At 48.9% G+C, this 20466-nt stretch overlaps 1 protein-coding gene across 2 annotated transcripts in view; it reads left to right on the forward strand.

Moving 5' to 3' along the window:
• Positions 1-20466, forward strand: part of LOC135901905 (uncharacterized) — a 261657-nt gene that overhangs the window by 209415 nt on the left and 31776 nt on the right. For both annotated transcript variants that reach the window (XM_065431720.1, XM_065431722.1), the window contains 3 exons: positions 168-449; positions 7568-7746; positions 8546-8685. In XM_065431720.1, the coding sequence (XP_065287792.1) occupies positions 168-449; positions 7568-7746; positions 8546-8685 (601 nt within the window). The remainder of the gene's footprint in view (positions 1-167; positions 450-7567; positions 7747-8545; positions 8686-20466) is intronic.

Below are 20466 nucleotides of genomic sequence, written 5' to 3' on the forward strand. Positions count from 1 at the left end.
TTTGGGGCGGGGAGGGGGAGGGGCTGTTCCCATACAATGCTATTGTTTTCCACCATCGCAGCATGGCTACTATTTATATGCTAGAACGGTTGGAAGATGTGTTAACCTGTAACAGTTTTTTTTTAAACCAGAATCGTTCCTTGTCTTTTTTTTTCTCGCTTCCGCAGAACCACCGCGGTGTAACTTCCGTCCTCTGCGTGGTCGCTCCCTCAGTCGGGGTCACGTGTTCGTCGACGAGGAGGCCACGTCGCACACCCTGTGCCAGGAGGCGTGCGTCAACCACACCGACTTCGTGTGCCGGAGCTTCGTGTACGATCAATCCCGCCGCCTTTGCCTGCTGAGCCCCGACGACAGCTACAGCGGCGCCGCCGCCGGACCCCAACCCGAGGAGAGGGCCGCGTCCGAAGAGGACACGACGCTGCTCTTTGAGAAAGGGTCGTGCATCGACGGTACGTCTATGCCGCCCTCGGCGATACCGTCGAGCGTGTCGATATTAGAGACATTTAGCGTGTCGGCTATTCCAACAAACCTGGGCGGATTACCGGGATGGTCAGGGGCGTAAACGTGAGCGGCCGGAGCGGTGCAGCCGCCTGGTGTTGTAGAGCTCAATCAGACAAACACAGAGCTAAAATTGCAGTAACCTACTTCATTCTGCTTCGATGCTGGTGCAAATTTCGGCATAATTGTGTTCACAATTACGCCGCTGTAACAGTTTTTAACAGCGCTGTCCTGTGTGTTCCTGCCTTCTGTCATCGTCTTTTTGCGCTGCCCCTTCAAGATGTTCAACCAGTACCAACTCGCCCAAATGTCGATCCTTCTACCTCTGTCGAAAACTTACACCCCAGCTAAGAAGAATATAGTAATTGGCTCGGTATTTAGGTGGTTGAGCTTTGCACCACCAGCTGGCGTCACCAATCTGGCCGCTCACCTTTACGCCCCCGACCATCCGGTAATCCGCATCGGTTTGCCGGAATAGCAGACACGCTAAAAGTCTCTATTAGAGAATTTTGTGCGTCCGGTAATCCGGCAAGCGCGGGCGGTTTGCCGGTTGTCCTGGGGCGTAAACGTGAGCGGCCAGATTGCTGGCGCCAGCTGGGGGTGCAAAGCTGAAGCACACAAATACAGAGCCAATTACTATATTCGGCTTAGCTGCTGGTGTAAATTTTTAATAGCGCCATAATCGTGTTCACAGTTAGGCCGCTGCCGTAAATTTGCACCAGCAGCGAAGCAGAATATAGTAGGTTACAGGAATTTCAGCACTATGTTTGTGTGGTTAAGCTCTACGCCACCAGGCGGCTGCACCGCTCCGGCCGCTCATGTTTACGCCCCCGCCCATCCGGCAATCCGCCCAAAACACTCCGGTTTGCCGGAATAGCGGACAAGCTAAAGGTCCCTATTATGCAGTTTTACCTTGTCCGCAAACTTCTGAATGTTTGCGTTTTACCAGGCTACCAAACGTTTACGTCAGCAACAACGCTGGTAGCGATACCTTGCGATGCTCTCTCTAACCGAAACGCCCTGTAGACACGTTTTCGTGTTACAGAAGTGTTCTTGCTCAAAAAAAAATGATTAAGAAGACAATGTGTTAAGGACTGCGCCACCACCGGAAATTTACACCCGCAGCGAAGTAAAATAAATACGCTTGGTTACTGCAATAATTGCTCGGTGTTAGTCTGGTTGAGCACTGCCCCACCACGTGGCGCCACCGACCGGCCCGCTCATGTTGAAGTCTGCTGTAACGCGGGAATCCGAAAACGGAAACAAGTTTGCAGACAAGCTATAGCTCTTTATTCAACGGGGCTTAAAGGGCACTAACGTAGAATGTATTAATCTCAACTATACTCGGTGCATGGCTATTGGCAAGCTGCGCCCACGAAACCGCATTGCACGTGCTCCCTGTGCTTCCGCGTTACAAAATGCAATTTCTTCGGAAAACACGCACGTGTGTATGTTTAGATCATCTTACGCAATGTGCTTCTAACGCGGCACAGCGTACAGAAGAATGGGACTTACAGTAATGCCATCCGACCATGAAGTCCAAACGTTCGATAAGTTGCCTGTTGAGAGTCTAGGGCTACGGCATTGCCGATAAGGCGTTGCTTTTTTACGAGTAGTTTCACACCCTTTGAACAGTATATCCATGTGAATCCAGGAGACGAATACATGTAGAAGAGTCCCCAGAGTACCCTTGTTTACATTAACGCGATAGAAGCGTATCGTCCCAACTTTCGAGCGTGCCGCATCTCATCCAAACGAAGTAACTCGCTAAGAAAGCGTATCGTATCAAACGCGCCAAAGGGTAGTCTGAGATGGACAATGCGCACTTCAGCCGTGCATGTAAACGGAAGCGTATCGTTGAATTATCGCTACGCATTCGCTGAGGGATGACAACCGGCCAGCCAACCGGCGGCCGCCGCTGCCGCACTACGGTGAACAGTAGCCGCCCTGCGGGACATAAAAATAAAAATGACGGCCGACGGATCAAGCGAATTATAAACGTTGCAGCTGGCTGCACGCGATTTCTGTTCACTGGTGACTAGATTACGCGCGTTGAAAATGCATTCTTCTTCAATAATAAATGACACTAACATTGTCGGGCTATTTGAATTTCGGCGTTAATTAACGCAGCCAGGTCCACTTTGAAGATAAGTATATAAGCCGAAAGGGCCGCACTCGGCTACCACAGGACGTGGCAACAGTTGCGGACATGTTAAAACTGAATATGCTGATACAAAACCGTACGTTCCGCAAATAAATGTGTAAACTTCACCACACGCACAACCTGACAGAATGTAGCCGACACCTTGCAGGTGCTTTCGGTGCCTTTCACAATGCAACAGCAAAAACAGGCTTATCGGAAGCAAAGTGAGAGAGCTAACTTTCAGATATGCAACCAGGCGACGGTAGCTTCCTGGACCAAAAAAATCGCATTCGTGTAAACGGCGACGTATGGGCATATGCGACACGGTAAATGCTCGACACGGGAGCGCTCGTCCGTGTCGTGTCTCCCTCCTTGTCCCTGTCAAAATACGCGTTGTTCTGCTTCAAATATGGTAAATGGATACCATACGTTTCCACCGTATCCGTGCAAACGCGGCTATCGTCTCAATACGTCTCAGTAGGGACGTCCAGGCTCCTGTTAATGGTCATAGCGCTGTTTTCTTGCGGCCTTTCTTTCCATCCAGTTTTTCCACGCCTTCTTCAATATGAACCAATACGAACTCGCACAATTTGCGCGACTTCTGCTCCGCAACTACGTTGTTGCGCAAGTTCCTGCTTAGTCGCACCGCCGCCGGCTGTTCTCGCGCGCTACGATAGGTGGCGCGTCGACTTGGCACGCTCTAGGCACGCACCCCATCCGGACGACCGACGACTTCAGCAAGCAAGCACAGACCGATTACGCAATGGTGTTGGGTAGGCACTGGGGAGGGAGGCGAAAAAAAAGCGGGGTGTGTGTGTGGGGCGCGGCGGGGGGTGGGGTGGGGGAGGGCGGCGGAGGTTGTAAGTGTGAAGGTAGAAGCTTCAGTTGTAGAGGGGGAAAGGGGGGCCGCGAACGCTCGTTTATTCCTCCCGTTCTCGTCCTGCCGCCGCGCGCGACTAGTTACTGGGGGCTCGTGCCGTTCCAAGGCCGCCGGGGGGGGGGAACCTGTCGGCCGCGCCTTCCCTCGCCACCACAACCCGCCGCCCGTTCTCTGAACGCGACCGGGTTGGATGGACGCTTCGGAGCAGAGCCGACTAGGCGTGCAGTCCGGGTCTTCGTACTTTGCACTTTCGCTTTCCATCACCGCATCGGGCGCCCTGCCCAGTCTTCTGGCGCCTCTGCCCCTCTCTTTCTTTAGCCGTCGCGTTGTGTTTGCATAGTGGTCGCTGCTGAAGGGGAGGGGCCCACCGTCTATACTCCCCGCTGCTTCTTCATCTTCTTTCTTCTTCAAGGCGCCGGATCCAGTCTGTGCCCGCTTGGCGGGCGCTTTTCCTTTCGAGGGAAATTATACGTCCGTACGAACCCTTCGGCGGGCTGCTCAATGCGAGGAGTACGCCGGACTCCATTTTGTGTTCGCGTGCTGGCGTGCACAGACAAAAGGCAAAGCGTCTAGGAAGAGTTTGCCTGCGGGCTCAGACCTAATGCTTTCGGTCTCTCGGAGTTGCGTTCAGTGCCACCATAGCTGTGACGGTGGTGAGCGGCTTCGTCGGCGCGGGAAATAAAAGTATTTGAGCACCTCGCCAGCTTTGCGCTGAACGTTTGTGCCATGGTTGAACGATATGCCAGCCGCCTTGTGCAACTATTGTTACGCATTTAACATTTATGTACATTACCTAAGAAAGCTCAGGGAATGGGCAATGGCCAGGCGCGAAGGGAAATAGTAAGAAATAATAATGTAACGTTACATATATATAGATATCACAGCAGTTCGTTTGTGTCGTACCAGCGTGCTCTCCTGAAACTGTCTGGTGGCGGACGTACCAATCTCTTTTCTCGTCCATAGTTGATCATTATCCCCAATGAATGAATGAATGAATGAATGAATGAATGAATGAATGAATGAATGCATGAATGAATGAATGAATGCTTTTATTCGTCAGTTAGGGAGGGCAGCGGAGCCTACTATTTCTGTAGTTTCGTGTGTTTGAGGAAAAAGACACTTTGCCATTCAATATTCCGCTGTGTGTTCCTTTCCCACTTTCTCTCTGCCGAACTTCCCACCGTATATGAGGCTGAAACTCCCCAGTTTATATATATGTATATATGTATATATTTGTGTGTGTTTGTGTGTGTGTGTGTGTGTGTGTGTGTGTGTGTGTGTGTGTGTGTGTGTGTGTGTGTGTGTGTGTGTGTGTGTGTGTGTGTGTGTGTGTGTGTGTGTGTGTGTGTGTGCGTGCGCCCGCGTATATCGGTACCTTGAATCCGCGATACCTATATCGGTATTTCGAAATCCGCTTCTGGTGGCATGCGTCATAGCAAAGCGCGTCGCCTCCAGGCTTCGAGCGTACTGAACAGAACCGTTTGCGAGACGCCGACCGTAGCAATTGAACAGCGCTGTCCGCTTCCACGGGCAGGAGACGGAGAGAATCCGCGAACGCGATTAGCAGTTCCCGCCTAATGGAGTTCCGTTCTTGCCGCTAGACCACGCGGACACTCGCCGTTTGGCGAGAACGTTGACACCGATTCCGTTGCGTCGCTTCGCTGGACGTGCGTTATCTCCTCGCCACGGTTCGCTGCTTCCCTGGCAGCGAAATGTATTACTCGAGCACAATGGCTAAAGGGTGCATAAAGCGCAAGGACAGTCGGCGCGCGCTGCATTCAGTGCATTCTGCTTGGGCGCGTCGAGGACCACCACTCCGGGTCACGTGCGAGCCTCGGCGCTCAATAATGTAGAGTCGCTCGTGCGCTTTTCGCTTTACGCCTGGTTGCCGTCGAACAATTTTGCGCCGCGTTTTTAACGCGACGACGTTAAGGGCCACGCGTGTCGCAGTAAATCCGGTGTCGGCGTCGATTGTCCGCAAAAGAAAAATGATCCCGGACCACGCATAGCGAGCGACGCAGTCGGTCCGCGTGGCGCACAGACATCACCGAATTAACTGACTTGCTGGAAGTAAAATACGCCAGAAAATTCGTCACATGCGACCGTACAAACAACCTACAGGCAGGATAGCGTCGGATTGTAATTTGAATATACGAGAAAACATTTATGTTCAGCGGAAACACACACACACCCCTTTTCCTGCTGCCTATTGAGGTTTGGCGCGGTTGTGCATTACCTCCGGGATCGGCACGCGCAAGAGGCCGCGTTTCTACCAGAAAGCTCGTCTTCGTGCATAGCGTTCAGAGCCAGCTCTTCCCGGTGAACGTTACGGCTGCATAAGCTGCAGTTGCCGGGAAGCGTGAGAAGCACTCAGGGATCTTTGAATGCTATCGCGTTCCACTCTTAAATGCAAAGCTCAAGCGTCCTCCTTTTTTTTTTTTCGCGTACCTGCGATATCCCAACTAGCGAACCTCGCATATGCACTATATACGAAGTTCGAATTTGCGAGCACCCAGCCGAAGACTGTATTTTACAGCGAAGATGTATTTGGCTAATGTTCCGTGCATTTTTGTTCTAGAACAAGAACTATCACCATCAATGGCTCATACCCCCGTAAGCATTCATGCTCCTATAAGCAAGCAAAAAAATGCAATGGCTCATAGCGCCGTAAGGCGGAGGCTCAAGCATTCAGCAAAGTGAAGCGAACAGTGCTGAAAGTCCTTATAATCACTTATACAACATACAGAACAGCATGTCGAAAACTGTCGTCATCAGTGGCTCATACCCCCGTGAGCAATGGGTCAGACCCCCTTAAGCTAGCGAAAAATGCAATGACCTCGACTCATTACTTTGCGTCCCGTAATGTTCATGGCAGCTTACTTTGCGTGTATTAACTGCGATGACACTATTCCTGTTGTCATTGATTTCAATTTGAATGTGTCGGTGGCGAAAAGGGAGCGGTTTACGCGTTCCGTGTTGCAGACATATCCCGTACGATGTCACACCGATCCGGCCCAACCGAACACCCAGTGGCGTACGTGCATCGATTTGACATTATCAAAGAAGGTGATTTCAGCTGCGAGTGAAATAATGACCACCGACCAAGACAAAAGACAATAAATGAGTGCTCGTACCTTTGATCACGATGACCACCCATCAAGACAATAAATGAGTTCGTATCTCTGTTCGAAATTATATGTCATCTCCGTGTCGTGTGCTAATCGCTGGTCAACCACCATCCCATGGAATGGCTCATGATTTTTTGTTGTTGTTGGGGTTTCAATCAGTCCGTCTCAGTGAAAACAAAATCAAGCAATCCAGTAACTCTTGTTAGAAACAGACTGTGTTTGAACATGTTAGATTAGAAAGAGAGAGAAAGAGAATAGCAAGAATGGCAACCGTGACAGGCCTGACAATCCATGTTGTCGCTGGTCTTCGGTCCATGCCTCACAAGTGTGGTGTGCATGGAAAACCAGTGACAACGTGGACAGCGTAGATAGCTTTTAAGCTACTTCACGAGGAGGTTCTGCACACCCAATATAAATAAAAACCACACGCACGAAGGGATCAATAGAGCGTGACTGCCGCACCTGGGCCAACGGTGCATCTCCGGTAGCACTGCAAAATACACTACACGAGCGTAGGCTGTAGCAGGCAAGCAAAGTGTGCGGGAAAAAAAAAAGAAATGAAACGAAGCAATTGTCTCGAAGTGTGGATACGCAGCTTAGAACTGCGGTAGTTTTTGCTAGCTGTATAGTAACCCATTCAATTAGAACCGCCACATGCCTAAACAGAGCAGAAGTTCAAATTTGTCGTGGAACCCTTGTCGTGTAAAGATTTGGGGACGACTGTACTTAGGCATATCATTAAAGACAGACAAACACGACAAGAAGTCTTGATGAAGAAGGAAGAGAGGGGTACCACTAAAAACCGAAAAAAATAAATCAACAAGCTCTCGCCAGTGCCTTGGATTTGTCATCAGGCAAACGGACCAAGAAACCGCGCTTTAACCGGGTCCTTCGGTTCTCGCTCTTTCTCGCTCGCAGTGGAGATGCGGTGCGAGGCTACCGCCATGACGGCCATCATCCAGGTGACGTCATCGTTCCGCGGCCGCGTCTATGCCGTGGGTCACCCGCACCAGTGCTTCTCATCTTCAGTCACCGACACGGGTCACGTGGCGCTGACGGTTCCCTTGCACGGACGGCAGTGCGGCACCAAGAACCTGGTACGAACGTAGGCTGCAGTATCCTGAGAGGCCATTGAGAGGCCATTGAGAGGCCATCTTTTACCGGCATTCGTGCACGCTATGGGAGAGGTGGACGACGTTACTGTTTTCTGTATTGCTGTACCGCGATGGCTGTGTACTATAGTTTTTAAATGTGTATGCGTCGGCACTCGTTAGATTGCGTGGTGCAACTTGTCTCAGCCTTTTGTATGTGTATGTTCGAGCGTGTCTATGGCTATACGTGGACTTCAGTTACTCCATATATTAACTCCGCTTTACATTTCCCGCACCTCTGACGTTACTTCTCATATAATATGTTTTCTCATTGCTATTAGTAGTGCGCGAAAAGGCGCAGCCGTCACCACTACATCTATTTCTTTTATCTTCATTTCAGTAAAGAAAACATTTATGCACTAAGCCAAATTTACTGAGTTGTTGAGATCATTTACCAGTCCGAACCATGTCCGCATTAATCGCTAAATGGGGGATGCGACATTACAGAAAGCGTACTCAAGAACCGCTGAACAATTTCCATAGTGTATGCACTAACCATCGAAAAAAGAAAAGACGCGAACGATTATATTCAAGAATGATAAAGCAGCCCCGTTTCACTGCAACAGCTGTGGTCAAGTGCTAATTAACCATATACTTTACAACATTCCGTAGCAGGGTCTTGTTCCAACGCTCCCCCCCCCCCCCCCCCTAAAGCTTTAGCATTAGGTGGTGGCTTCCGTGTTTGTGCATTCCTCGTTATCTCCGAGGCCACGCCTGTACACGCTTTTCATCTCGTGGTTCCCAGGGCAACGGGACCTTCCTGAACAGCATCGTCGTGCAGCATCATCCGTACGTGCTGCAGAGCTCGGACAGGCGTATCGACATCTCCTGCGACTACGAAGAAGTCGAGCGCAAACTGCGAGGCGGCAAGCAGGTCCTCGAAGGGTCAGTGTCGCACCTCTTTCGATCATTGTGACGCAGGAGTAGCTAGCGAAAGTACGATGAGTGAGCGGGGGGACAAGTCTGACGCGACGCTCGTGCTTCGACGAATAAACCTGTCTTCGTCGAAGGGTCGTCGCGAAGACAAACTCGACTCACGAAAAAGCTTTAGTGAGAGAAAGAGAGAGGCTAAGACTTCTTGAAAGCGTTGATGTATATCCAATGTGAAGTTAAGCTGTATTGGTAAATTACCCTCCTACAATGATCCACCCCTCCCCCTCGCAAGAAAGAAAAGACCAAACAACATACAGGCGGCGACGCCGCGTTGAAGTTCTCATACCATCACGCCGTGACGTCACCGATTTTGACAACATCTAATCGACCCTAGTTAATTTCTTAGCGGTAAACGTTGAAGTGCACTGTATTGTAATGAAGCCAGGGAATGAAGATTTGCGAGCACTAATGCCCCGTTCACACTGAGACATTCGGCGTCCGGAACGGCGCCCAGTTCGGCGGAACCCAGTTCGGCGGCGGCGAGATCCGCCGGAATAGCCCCTTCCGCGCCGATCGCTCCCGCACCGATTTTTGCGGCAGCTGCCGCCGGATTGCCTCGCCGCCGCGCGGCGCTGACCAATCGGGGAGCGCGAAACAGAACTTCCAAAGATGGCGGCTGAGTCTCACGTCATGTCGTAGTCATCAAAGTCCGCCGCGACATCCACATCCGAAATGCTGATCGAACTGGTGCGCAACCACCCAGTCCTCTACGATAAGCGCCACTTGAAGCACAAAGACAACGTGCAGAAGGACGACTTGTGGCACAACATCGGTCGCGAGATTGGTGGGCGAACCCACCAACGCCGCTGCCGCCGTCTCTTCGGCGAATGCTTCTGCGCGTCATGCATCGCCAGAAAGGTGCTTGCCAACAGGCCGAGCAGTACTGCCTCTTCTTGCTCAGGGTTCATCATTGTCTTTCCAAGCAATGGTGGAGACGGGCAACATAAACACACGAACTCGACGCGAGCGGAGACAACTGCTGCGCAATTTCGAGCCGCGCGAACATCCGGGACATCCCGCGCTTGATTGGAGGTTAGCATTTTATGGGGCAGATGGCGCTGTATGTCTTTCCGGCGGCGCGGTCCGCAAGCAGTGTGAACTACGCGATTTTCGGCGGAACGAGAATTCCATTCGCTGTAGACGCCGGATTCCTCAGAACGAAAATTATATAGTTTGAATTCACGGTCGACAGAATGACCTCTCAGGAGTTTCAAGGAAAAAAAATTTTTTTCATGTCTTTTTTTCCCCTAGTAATCAACACTGTACAGCAAAATTGACGAAAATAGAATTTTGAAAGACTACCTTATCAGTCTGAATTGATTCCGTGTGTCTTTTTACCGTCTCCTCGAGGAACCCCACGTGGTCAAAATCAATTCGCACACTACAACTCCGGCTGTGTATGTCGTCATTGGTTCGTGCTCCTCTGGGACGTTAAATTCCCCCAGTTATTATGGTGCGCAAGCAATGCACGTGCGCATTTTTACGCTGCGTAAACATGCTCATAAGTAAACAAGCTGTATTCTCATCAACGCTTCAGCGCCTGTAACATTCTTCTCTCGCTCACCTGTATATACTTCTCGCCTTCAATATATCGTTGTTTGATGAGGAATTGAAGCTTATCAGCACAGCAGAGAGAGAGAGAGAGAGAGAGAGAGAGAGAGAGAGACGTCATAAGGGAAAGGCAGGGAGCTACCCTGCAATAGGTTAGGGGTAAATGGGATTGAAAGAGGGGAAGGAAGAGAGAAGTTCACATTTTGTGGTTTCACAAATAAGATACCAGCATGTCCCAGTGCATAAGTGCAACAGGAAGAGGTCCTAAAGTAAATCTGTCAAGGGAGACCTACTATAGGTGCAGCATTAGTTTATATGACAGGTCAGGTGAGTTTAAAAGCAGTAGGCGTACAAATGATTAAGAAGTCATAATGGAAGCAAGCGGTACGAACAAAAACAGTGCAGTGAACATAGGTTTATGCATTTCAAACCAGAAAAAATATAAAAGAAAAACAAAAACTCAAAAGCAAGAGGCTGCAGAATATTTTATTTAGTATGCGAGGAATCGACGTTAGAAGTAGGGATGAGTAATTTGAAACACGTGCAAATTTGAGCGGCATTCACAAACACGATGCTTCCGCCTCGGTTAGTATTAGCTACCTAGTATAGTTAACGCTGCCGTTTGCAAAGCATTACAGAAATTAAATGCGCCGTTGTACGCCGAAAATTTACCTACAACCGTGACAGAAATGCCCTCAGATATCGGGAGTCTATGAACTTTTGGCTTATATAGTCTTTGTACATTGACACTATATAACAATAAAGATAATGATGCACTTATTCCGCATGCAGTTAACTCAAGTTTGTTCGTGCTTTGATGGCAATTTCACCTCATGTTTTATGCAAACGCAATCCGACGGTCAAACTGTGGTTGGAGGACGTGTGGTCTGACGCAAGCGGCCGCAAAAATTCAGCGCTTGATCGGATGAAACTTAGATGAATCATATACAAGCTGTAAGGCGCTATGAATGATTAAACTGATTAGAAATACGCCAAGCCACCTAACATGGAAAAAAGAAAAACACAAAGAAACTAAAGAAAAATATAAAAGAAACGTAAAAGGAGCGGACAGGCTACCGCCTAAACGCAAGCTGAAATAAAAAATAAAACGGCAAACGGAGCCTCATTGGCAGGCTTCGCATTATAAGACCCGCAGTGGTTAACATGCTACCGACCTGTTATTCAAGAGGGCTTTCATTACTAGGGCCTGGTCGTTATCTGTCGTCATTCGTCGACGCAGAAATATCGCTTCCTTGTTGATAAAGCAATAATAGACAAATCATTCGGGAAACCCGTTTTCCAATTCCCCCTTGCGTTACTGTTGAATACATAGAGCTTTGGATTACAATCTCAGTTTCGGATCAAGGGCGCGCAGAACACCTCCGCGATGTTTGATGCTCTTGACTCTACCAATTTATTTGATCGTTTCTGCCGTTAAAAGAGCGTGTGCGTTGGAAAAAAAAAGGGGGGGGGGAGGAAAGGCGCGGGAGAGGGGAAGAGTGGCCTTTCGTGCATGCACGTGTCATTAAAAGCCTTGATCCGAAGTCCGCAACACTTAGATGATTGTTCACTGGGTGAACAATCACTGTTCACCCAGTGATTTCTTGATGTTCCGCCGTGGCCGAGCTTAAAAGGAAAGATCAAAGGACCTCCGGTCACCGGCATGAGGCAATTTTCAGACGGTGTTGCAAGTGTCGAGACCACTTTCTACTTGCCTCTACGAGGGGACGAATATTTAATTAATTAACTAACGAAGCTTAACGACACAAAAGTCCACAAAGCTATGGAATGTACGCTGTACTGAAGGTCGTCCACCATAGACTGAAGGGGTCATTCACGTGCATCCAAGTACTACTTCTTAATAGCTTTCGCAATCTGTGAGCGTCGCGAACGTTGTAATGAAGCTGTCGGAGTTGTTATCGAAAACAGGGACGACCTCGTGGACCGCAGTAAGCAGCCACATCCGTTTAGCCAATGCGGCGGCTAACAGTGAAGTTTCAATGGCAGAAGAACCAAAAAAGCGGACGCAGTGTCTGCGTGAACCACTACTCAAACACATCACGCATTTAATTGAGTGGCAAACCGAGCAATTGGTGGAAGTTCGATTCGAGCGAACCCACACCCGTCAATTGAGAGGTCGGACAATACGTTGTGCGCTGGCAGTTATACTCAGGCTAAGCTGCCGGACAACGTCATTGTTCATCGCGCTGTTTTCTTTCTTCCTTTTTTTTTCACCAACTAAAGCAAGAGTAAAAAAGAAAGTTGCTATACAGTGGCGAAACATCGCATTACAACGGTAAGAGCTATATATTTCAACGTGCAAACTATGAAAGAAATTCCACAAAACCTATCGCACGATGAATTTAAACGATAATGAGATTAGCACTGAAGCAAAGTAGCGACACTACTTGCCATCGCCGTGATTGCTATAACCGCGCCACTAGTCGCGCGGCATCCTTTATTTATTATTTTTTTTTTGTATTTCACACGCTTTCGTTCAGCTTTGGAGAAAGCTTTTGTGTAGCAAGTATTGAGCAACAGAAAGCTGGATCGGCAATTATTTCAGGAGGGTCTGCAATTTTCTAACTGGCACTTTCTTGCTCTGAATATAATATTCGAGAAGTTGATTAATTAATGAAGCCTAATTGTGTAATTAGCGAAATAAACAAAAAAGACAATGTTTCACTCGCTCCCAGCGACGACAGACAACTTTAGCTCGGCTCTGTGCAGCACGTGGCACTTTCATATCTTTATATTTTGGCACAAGCTACGTGGGACACATGTCAAATCCGGACAAGGTTTGCTGAACATATATGACGCGGGTTAGATTCCATCCAGCATCTGAGATCTTTTTTTTTTTGTTAGTGCTAGAGCGGCACATCGCCAGTAACTCGCCGGTGGTCTACTATAGTTACGTAACGGGCGCTAAGTGAAAGGAGCTGCAGTCGGGAACGGTAGAGGACTCAAGGAGATGTGATGAAATTAGGAAGTATGCTGACATAGAGTGCTGTCAGGCAGCGCAAGAACGCCGTAATCGGAGCTCATTGAGATAGGCCTTCATTTTCCAGTAAACATATTCTAGGAGGGGGATGATGCCGATGATGATTTTGCCGACGACGAAGTGGTAGATGATGATGCCACGACAGGCGTACTGCAGCGCTAGAGACAAGCGATGAACGCAGAAATAGGTTTTTGGCGACAGAAAGCTGAGCTAGTTGGTAAGAATTCATTATGCAAAAAAGAAGTGAGGCGTGCAGACAAGACACAAGAGTAGAGAATTTGATTCGGCGTTCGTGTTGTCCACTTCTCTACTCTTGTGTCCCGTCTGCACGGCTCACTTCTTTTTTGCTCAGGCTTTTGGTGAAGTTTATCACAGTATACGATTTGCAACGAGCTCGTGAAGGGCACAGGGATAACGCATACGCTCACATTAGGTTAAATTAGTCGACTCAAGCAATGAAGTAGTCATGAAGTCACGCATTCACCGTACGGATATTAGGAAATCAGGGGGCATATCTTCTTACGTTTCCCAAGTTATCCCGCGTCGGGCGCACTTAGGAAAGTTCGACGGAAAGTAGGTGCCCTATTTGCAGTTTTTACTCGTGCCGCAACGCCCCCATCTCCTCTCCTCGCACAATATAGCGCATCCATCAGGAGCGAACGCGAAATGTGCGGTAACGCACAGTATACCGAGTTTGAAAGATGGCTCCTGCATTACGTCACAATCACAGCGATTTCGGGAAACCTTGCAGGGTCGTCTGGCGCCGACGGATCACCTTTCATCACGCGCGTTCCACCGGAGCAAACGTATTGCCGGTGCGCGAACCCGAGCCTGCGTTTTCGAAACAGGGCCGGCCTGCTAATTTATTTATTTATTTATTTATTGTCATACTCTCAAGGCCCGGAGGCATTACAGAGAGGAATGGTTATTACTGCAAACAAATTCCTTAACGATATTCTTGAAGTTGGTGGCGTCAGAATTGGCAGCGATGGAGGCAGGGAGGCGGTTCCAGTCATTCGTCGTTCTTGGTATAAAGGAATCAAAATAAACGTTGGTGCGACAAGTTGGAACTTCAACCTTAAAACGATGATACGTGCGTGACCATATGTATGATGGCGGGGAGATTAGTTCATCCTTAAGTGTTTCGTTAGAGTAATAAATCTTGTGAAAAAGGCATAGGCGAATGTATTTACGACGTAACTCTAGGTTAGGTTAGACCTCGACTGCGCGCCGCACTACACAGGCGAAGCAGCTTGTGGAAATTGTCTCCCCAATATTGCGTAAATTAATACAGCGACGAAACAGTCCGACAAGCAACCATATATATAAATAAAGCTGGCTGAATAAGGCTGAATGTTATAAACGCGTACTCAGAAGTAGCCGGTGTCCGAGCCTTGGAGCAAAAAATAAATACGCGCATTAATTTTCACTATAGAGAGATAGCGCAGCGCGGAGGCTTGAATCTCCTAATAAATTATGCGTTCGTTGTTAAAAGCGCTGTATTTTTAATTTTTTTGGGAGGGGGGGGGGGGGGGTGAGCTTCGCTTTGATGCGAGGATTTCATTTGCTCAGTGAAGCAGCCGGATTGCGTCTGCAGATTTCTTTTTTTGATGAAGTACTGGAGCATGCAGAAGACACTGCATTAAGCTTCGTGTTCTTGAACGCACGCAGTTTAATGACGTGTAGTGAGCTAGTCCTGTACGAAGTTTAACATTACGCAAAAAACTCGGGTGTTTTTTTTTTTTTAACAGCAGTATAACGTGCAGCTGCTGGGACGTCGCGTTGAATTTTTCTTCGCCTGGACGCCTAATGACGAGCTATGCTCGGGGCTCGCCTTAAGATGTTCACGAGCGGACCAAAAAAAAAAAATGGTTTAGTGAATACTCGAATTGTGCGAAGGCTCTGATGACTGAGAGCGCCGCTTTTCACAAACGCTATACCTGATTTTATAATAGATTTTATTTTGTGGAAAAGAAATTATGAAATATCTTAGCGGAGGCAGCGAGTCATGTGTGCGCTTGGTCATCCTGGCGTATAATGACACTTTAATTTCATTAGAAGCCTTAATTAAAATCCACCCTTTCGATACAGCACGTTCTATCTTCGGAATATTCGGCATTACTGCGATTATACGCATGCGTATCAATCGCAAGCGTCGTATAGAAGCGCATTACTTGGTCATTACAACTGCTGGTGTAATCCATTACCGCAGTTGTGTCACGGATACAATGCGAACTTAATGATTCAGCGGCTGTTACGTTGATCCCCAAATCGTCATTTATGGAAGTATACTGACATAACTAAGAAAATAAATAAGTGCAGTCACCACATACACACCTTTGGTAGTGATCTCTGATGGTCTTTTAGTTAACCGTCCTGTAGGTCGATCAGTTTGATTAGTGATAAGCGAACTTGTTAAACTATTTCTACTGGAGAAAGCAAAGACCAATGATGCCAAAGTCTTCTGCAACGCATAGTGAAGAATTAAACAAGAAATATACTTAGCCGAAAGAACATAGCGACTCTAAATCCCTCCAGGTTTAAACGCACAAGCGTGAGAACACAGGTGCACACCGACTTTTGTATACAACAACAACAACAACAACAACAACAACAACAACAACAACAACAACAACAACAACAACAACAACAACGCGCTGTCCCAAAATTTCTCACGATGACGCAACGAGTGCCATCGTCGTAGAAAACGTTCTGCGCGATTATCTGTTCAAGGCTGTTCGCAGCGTTCTTCTGCACATATTCACAGCAACTCTAGCAACAACGCAGCGTCAGCAAGCCGTTCGGCTGCCCACGAAACCCCCCTAAGAGCCTTAAAAGATCCCGAAGACACGAACACAGCGAGTCACAAGCACCGCGTCTGCGACGAACGAGGATGCCAAACTTTAACCTAAATGTGCGGGTAGGAGAGCACGTCCTATGCGCCCACCCCCGCTCATCCAGAGAGAGGGAGAGAGAGAGAGAGAGACGAATTCTCTTATCTTGCTGGCAGACGAATGCGATCGAGGAAGTGGCAGCGTGCGCATCCGTTCTAATAAGCACCATTATTGCTTATTATTGCTTCAGCTGCAGCGCTGTCGCTTCTTTGTGCGAGCGAAGCGATGTTCGTTATAAGTAATAAAATGTCGGACAGTTCTTCTTATTTCCGGCTCCACTTTCCTTTAATCCCCTTCATCAACTTCTTTTCTTTTTTTGACCCCCCCCCTCCCCCCATTTCACCCGGCGGCTCTAAATTTATCTAAGAGATCTCGCCGAAGCCTCGCAAGGGTAATCGAGCGTCCCTAGTCATCCGTGCCTCTCGCATATCGTACATCCATTGATGCGTTTCCTCTCGTAATTTATGTTGTTTTTATTTTTTTCGCTCTTCGCCTGCGATTCGTTTTTCCTCTGGGCCTCACAGACGGAGGCGGATATGCAAAAGTCGAGCACGACCCTTTTTCGGTTATGTTGCCTCCTTTTGATTTCTTTTTTTCTTTCTTTCAGATATCTCCTAACGTCTAGATGATCTGCAGTCTCTCTCTCTCTCTCTCTCTCCCTTTCTTTTCGCTGTGTCGTGCCGTCGTAACAAGCTCCGCGCGCGCTTCCAATCTGGACCGGCATTCCCGCGTAGTTGGAACAGCCGAGCGAGCGGAATGAAGCAAGAAAGGCGAGACGGAACCAGCTGGAGGCACATTTGTCATCGCGAAGATTGTTGAATAAGAAATCGGAACGAGACGGCACGAGCGGCGCCCTTTGCGATTATGCGTAATGTGGTACGCGATATGCGTGAGAGAGAACGCTTGAATGTGGCACTTCAACGCGGACCTTTATTTACACTCTACGAACATTTATATTTCGTGTACTTGAACAACAAGAAAACGACGTCATTGCATTATTATGTTAATGGGCAACGTTTTGAGCATAATTATCATGTCAGTAAAGCTTTACGCACCAGCCTGTCCCTAAACACAGCTAATAAGAATTAAAAAAAAACACTTTCCTGTTGTTTTCCATATGACAATAGTCTCAGTGCACCGCTCTGTCATTCGCTGGAGACATGAATTTGAGAATATTAAGAGATTGATATATGTTCTTTTTTTTCTACAGCGTGCTTGTATGCAATCGAAATATTTCTGTCCTGTGAGGCGCGGTTAATTCGTTGAGTATAGGCAGGCAAACCATCTAGGACTCTGGATCAAAAACGTTCATTGTCTACCGAAATCAGTAGAAACTGCGAGGAGGAGGAGGAAATAAAGAGAGAAGGCAGTGACGTTAACCAGAAACTGCGAGAAATCAATTAAACGGGAGGAGGCCAGCGTCCGTCTAAACCAAGTAGACCATAATTGCACAAGGCGGCGCAGCGATTAATGCGAGACGTGCTCCGTTTACTTCACGGGATCACCTGCATGTTGCCTGCAATACGTTGAGCTTTAGTATAGGGGACGCCGTTAGACATGCCTCTCTTTCTTTCTTTTTTTTTCATGCGTTCTCACTTTATTTGATTACTTCAACGGTAATGTTAATTTCCTGTTAAGTACTGTTGCTTTAAGCTGCAAGTTCTGCGGACTGTTGTGCTTCACCAATCATTGTGTGCACCTGGCTGTTGAGACCGAAGTCGCGAGAAGGGACGCGTCCGTAACACCGAATGTGGTGCGAGGAAAGCAGCGGGAAAGCTAACGTGTGCAGACGGGTGTCCAGCGTAAACTCGAGAAACGAATCGTGTGAGAGCACATACTCGGGAACTGCTCATTGCGTAGGCGGCGAGGAATCAAATTTATCCTCGCCCTCCTTTCAGGAATAAGGAAACATATAAGTGAAATATGGGAATCTTGACAGTAGCATACGCTGGCGCGCGCACACACACACACACACACACACACACACACACACACACACACACACACACACACACACACACACACACACACACACACACGCACGCACGCACGCACGCACACACACACACGCACGCACGCACGCACACACACACACACACACGCCGACGGAAAAAGGGACGTAAGGTAGTGAAGCTGAAAGGGGAAGGGGAAGGGTGGTATATCAAGCGGACTTCGGAATAATCTGCAGCCGGCGAGCTAATTACCATACTGAAGAGCCCTTGAGTGCGACAGAGATTATAATAGAAAGCAGGGGGGCGGCGAAGCAAGCAGCGGCGACTAATGAGATACGTTAAGGTTTTTCTTTCGCGGGCGCCCTAAGTGGCATTAGCAGGAGCCGGCGAAGGGAGGCCAAGCGGGAGAACGTATAACACTCCCCTTTCTACGAGTCACGAGCGGCAGTACGCGGCGGGGAGACCGTCAGGGAGGAGGGGACGCGTTCGGGGCCCGTCATCCCCATTCAGGTGCGCCTTCGGCGTGCACCTAATAACCTGGAAAGAAAAGGAAACGGCCCCTGCGGCGCTGGGAAGAAAAGACGGCGACGTCGTCCTTGCCGTTCCCAGAGATGGGCTGACGTGGCGCGTCTCTCAGCCGCGTCTCGTCTCCGAGATGCGGGCCCGAGTGCAAGAGAAGTAGCGGGGTTTTGACAGTCGTTTCGAATGTGTAGGTGCGCCGGTGCGTGAGAACACTGACGGGCTTCCGGGCTGTTTCGTAGAGGGAAGCACTGTCGCCGTAACGCGAATGCATTTCCGTCGTACGGCTGTAGCTCATTAGCGAGGCGTACATCGGAGGTATATGTCGCGCTATAGATAAATCTCCTTGTGTAGATATCTCCTTGTATATAAGCCCGTCCTATAACAGTATTAAACAGTTGATAGTTTGCGCTACGTACGTCCGCGTCCTGTCCTTCACGTTCGTCATTGTAACACTAAGCGCAATAGAATCATGAACGTCCACTCCTCCGGTCGAAGCCAGTGGGCCTTCCAGGCCGGGCTGCTCCGCTGCTGCCGTGGCGACTCTCTACCTTTCTCCCTCCTGCTATCCCCTTCCCCCCGCTGGCGCTGAGCCGTGCTCCCGCAAGGTTTGCAGAAGATAATACCAGTCTTTCCTCCTTTCCCTACAAGAACGACTTCTCTCTCTCTCTCTTTCTCTCTATAATCATGAACGTCGACCAACTAACCCCATTCATTGCTTTCTTTACTAAAAGATAAATTGTTATTGACTACGAATTGCGCGATGTATGGCTTCCAAGGCCTCCAGCGCGAACTGCGCTCCGGCTGAGCGTGTCGGAACTTGCGCAAGACACTTGCTGCTTCACCTTAGAACGCGCCATGCGATTGGTGCGCGCGTTGATCTTTTTTTTTTTTCGCATTAAGGAGCTGAATAGCTTGCAGCGCAAACTAGCAATTGCAACTTCTTATGAGAAAATGTGTAAGTTACGCATGCCTAATAAAAAGAGGGATCAGGGAGAACTATTTTCTTTATTTACTACCGCTTTATGAAGGCCTTCGTTTCGCTTTCGAACGCTGGAGGCCGTAAAAAAATGAAGGGATAAGACCGACGAGGTGACGAAGTCGTTAACGCACGCTAAGAGATATCCACGACATACTCTAATCACGAGAACACGCATCCTAATTAGACCGACCATCGGCCACCGCTGGTTTGCAAGCTTATTTTGCGCCATTTGGGGCAAAAAAGAGTTTCCAAGAAGCAGCGCCTTTCGCCGGTTTGAAGCGCTCGACGTCCAGCATGTGCAGTTGCGATGCAGTCGTCGAACAGCGTTTTCCAGTCTACGAGTAACGAGACACGGAGTGAAAGGTTTACGTTGTCGCTTAGTTATGACCTGCCTGCCTGCCAGTGATACTCGCTTGCACGCGTAGAAGAAGCCTGTACGTTCGTAATAGTAAGTTGCACCGAGTATGTTTCGTGAAAACCTCTGTTTACGCGAGCCGCTTAGGGCGCTCGCTCGCAGGAGGAGTCGAGTCCGGATCCCGCATCCACCGCGCTGAAACGAAACGCCGGACCACCGCAGGGCAGGGGGAGCAGCAACACTTTCGCACACAACCATCGAGAGTTCGAAAGCGAAAGAAAATGGAACGTAAAGTACACCAACGCGGGAACAAGAGAGAAGGGGGACCGGATGATGGACGTGGCTAATGACAGTGTTGGCCCCGGATCCAAGCCGTCGCCCGTTCCGGGCGTGTCGTCGTATATATACTATGCGCTCGCTTTCGCGTTTCGCCCAGGTCTGCCCCCACAGCGGCAACGCTTGGGACAGGCGGGAGCGCT

The sequence above is a fragment of the Dermacentor albipictus genome, chromosome 9 (genome assembly GCF_038994185.2).
Source record: "Dermacentor albipictus isolate Rhodes 1998 colony chromosome 9, USDA_Dalb.pri_finalv2, whole genome shotgun sequence".
NCBI classification, from domain to species: domain Eukaryota; kingdom Metazoa; phylum Arthropoda; class Arachnida; order Ixodida; family Ixodidae; genus Dermacentor; species Dermacentor albipictus.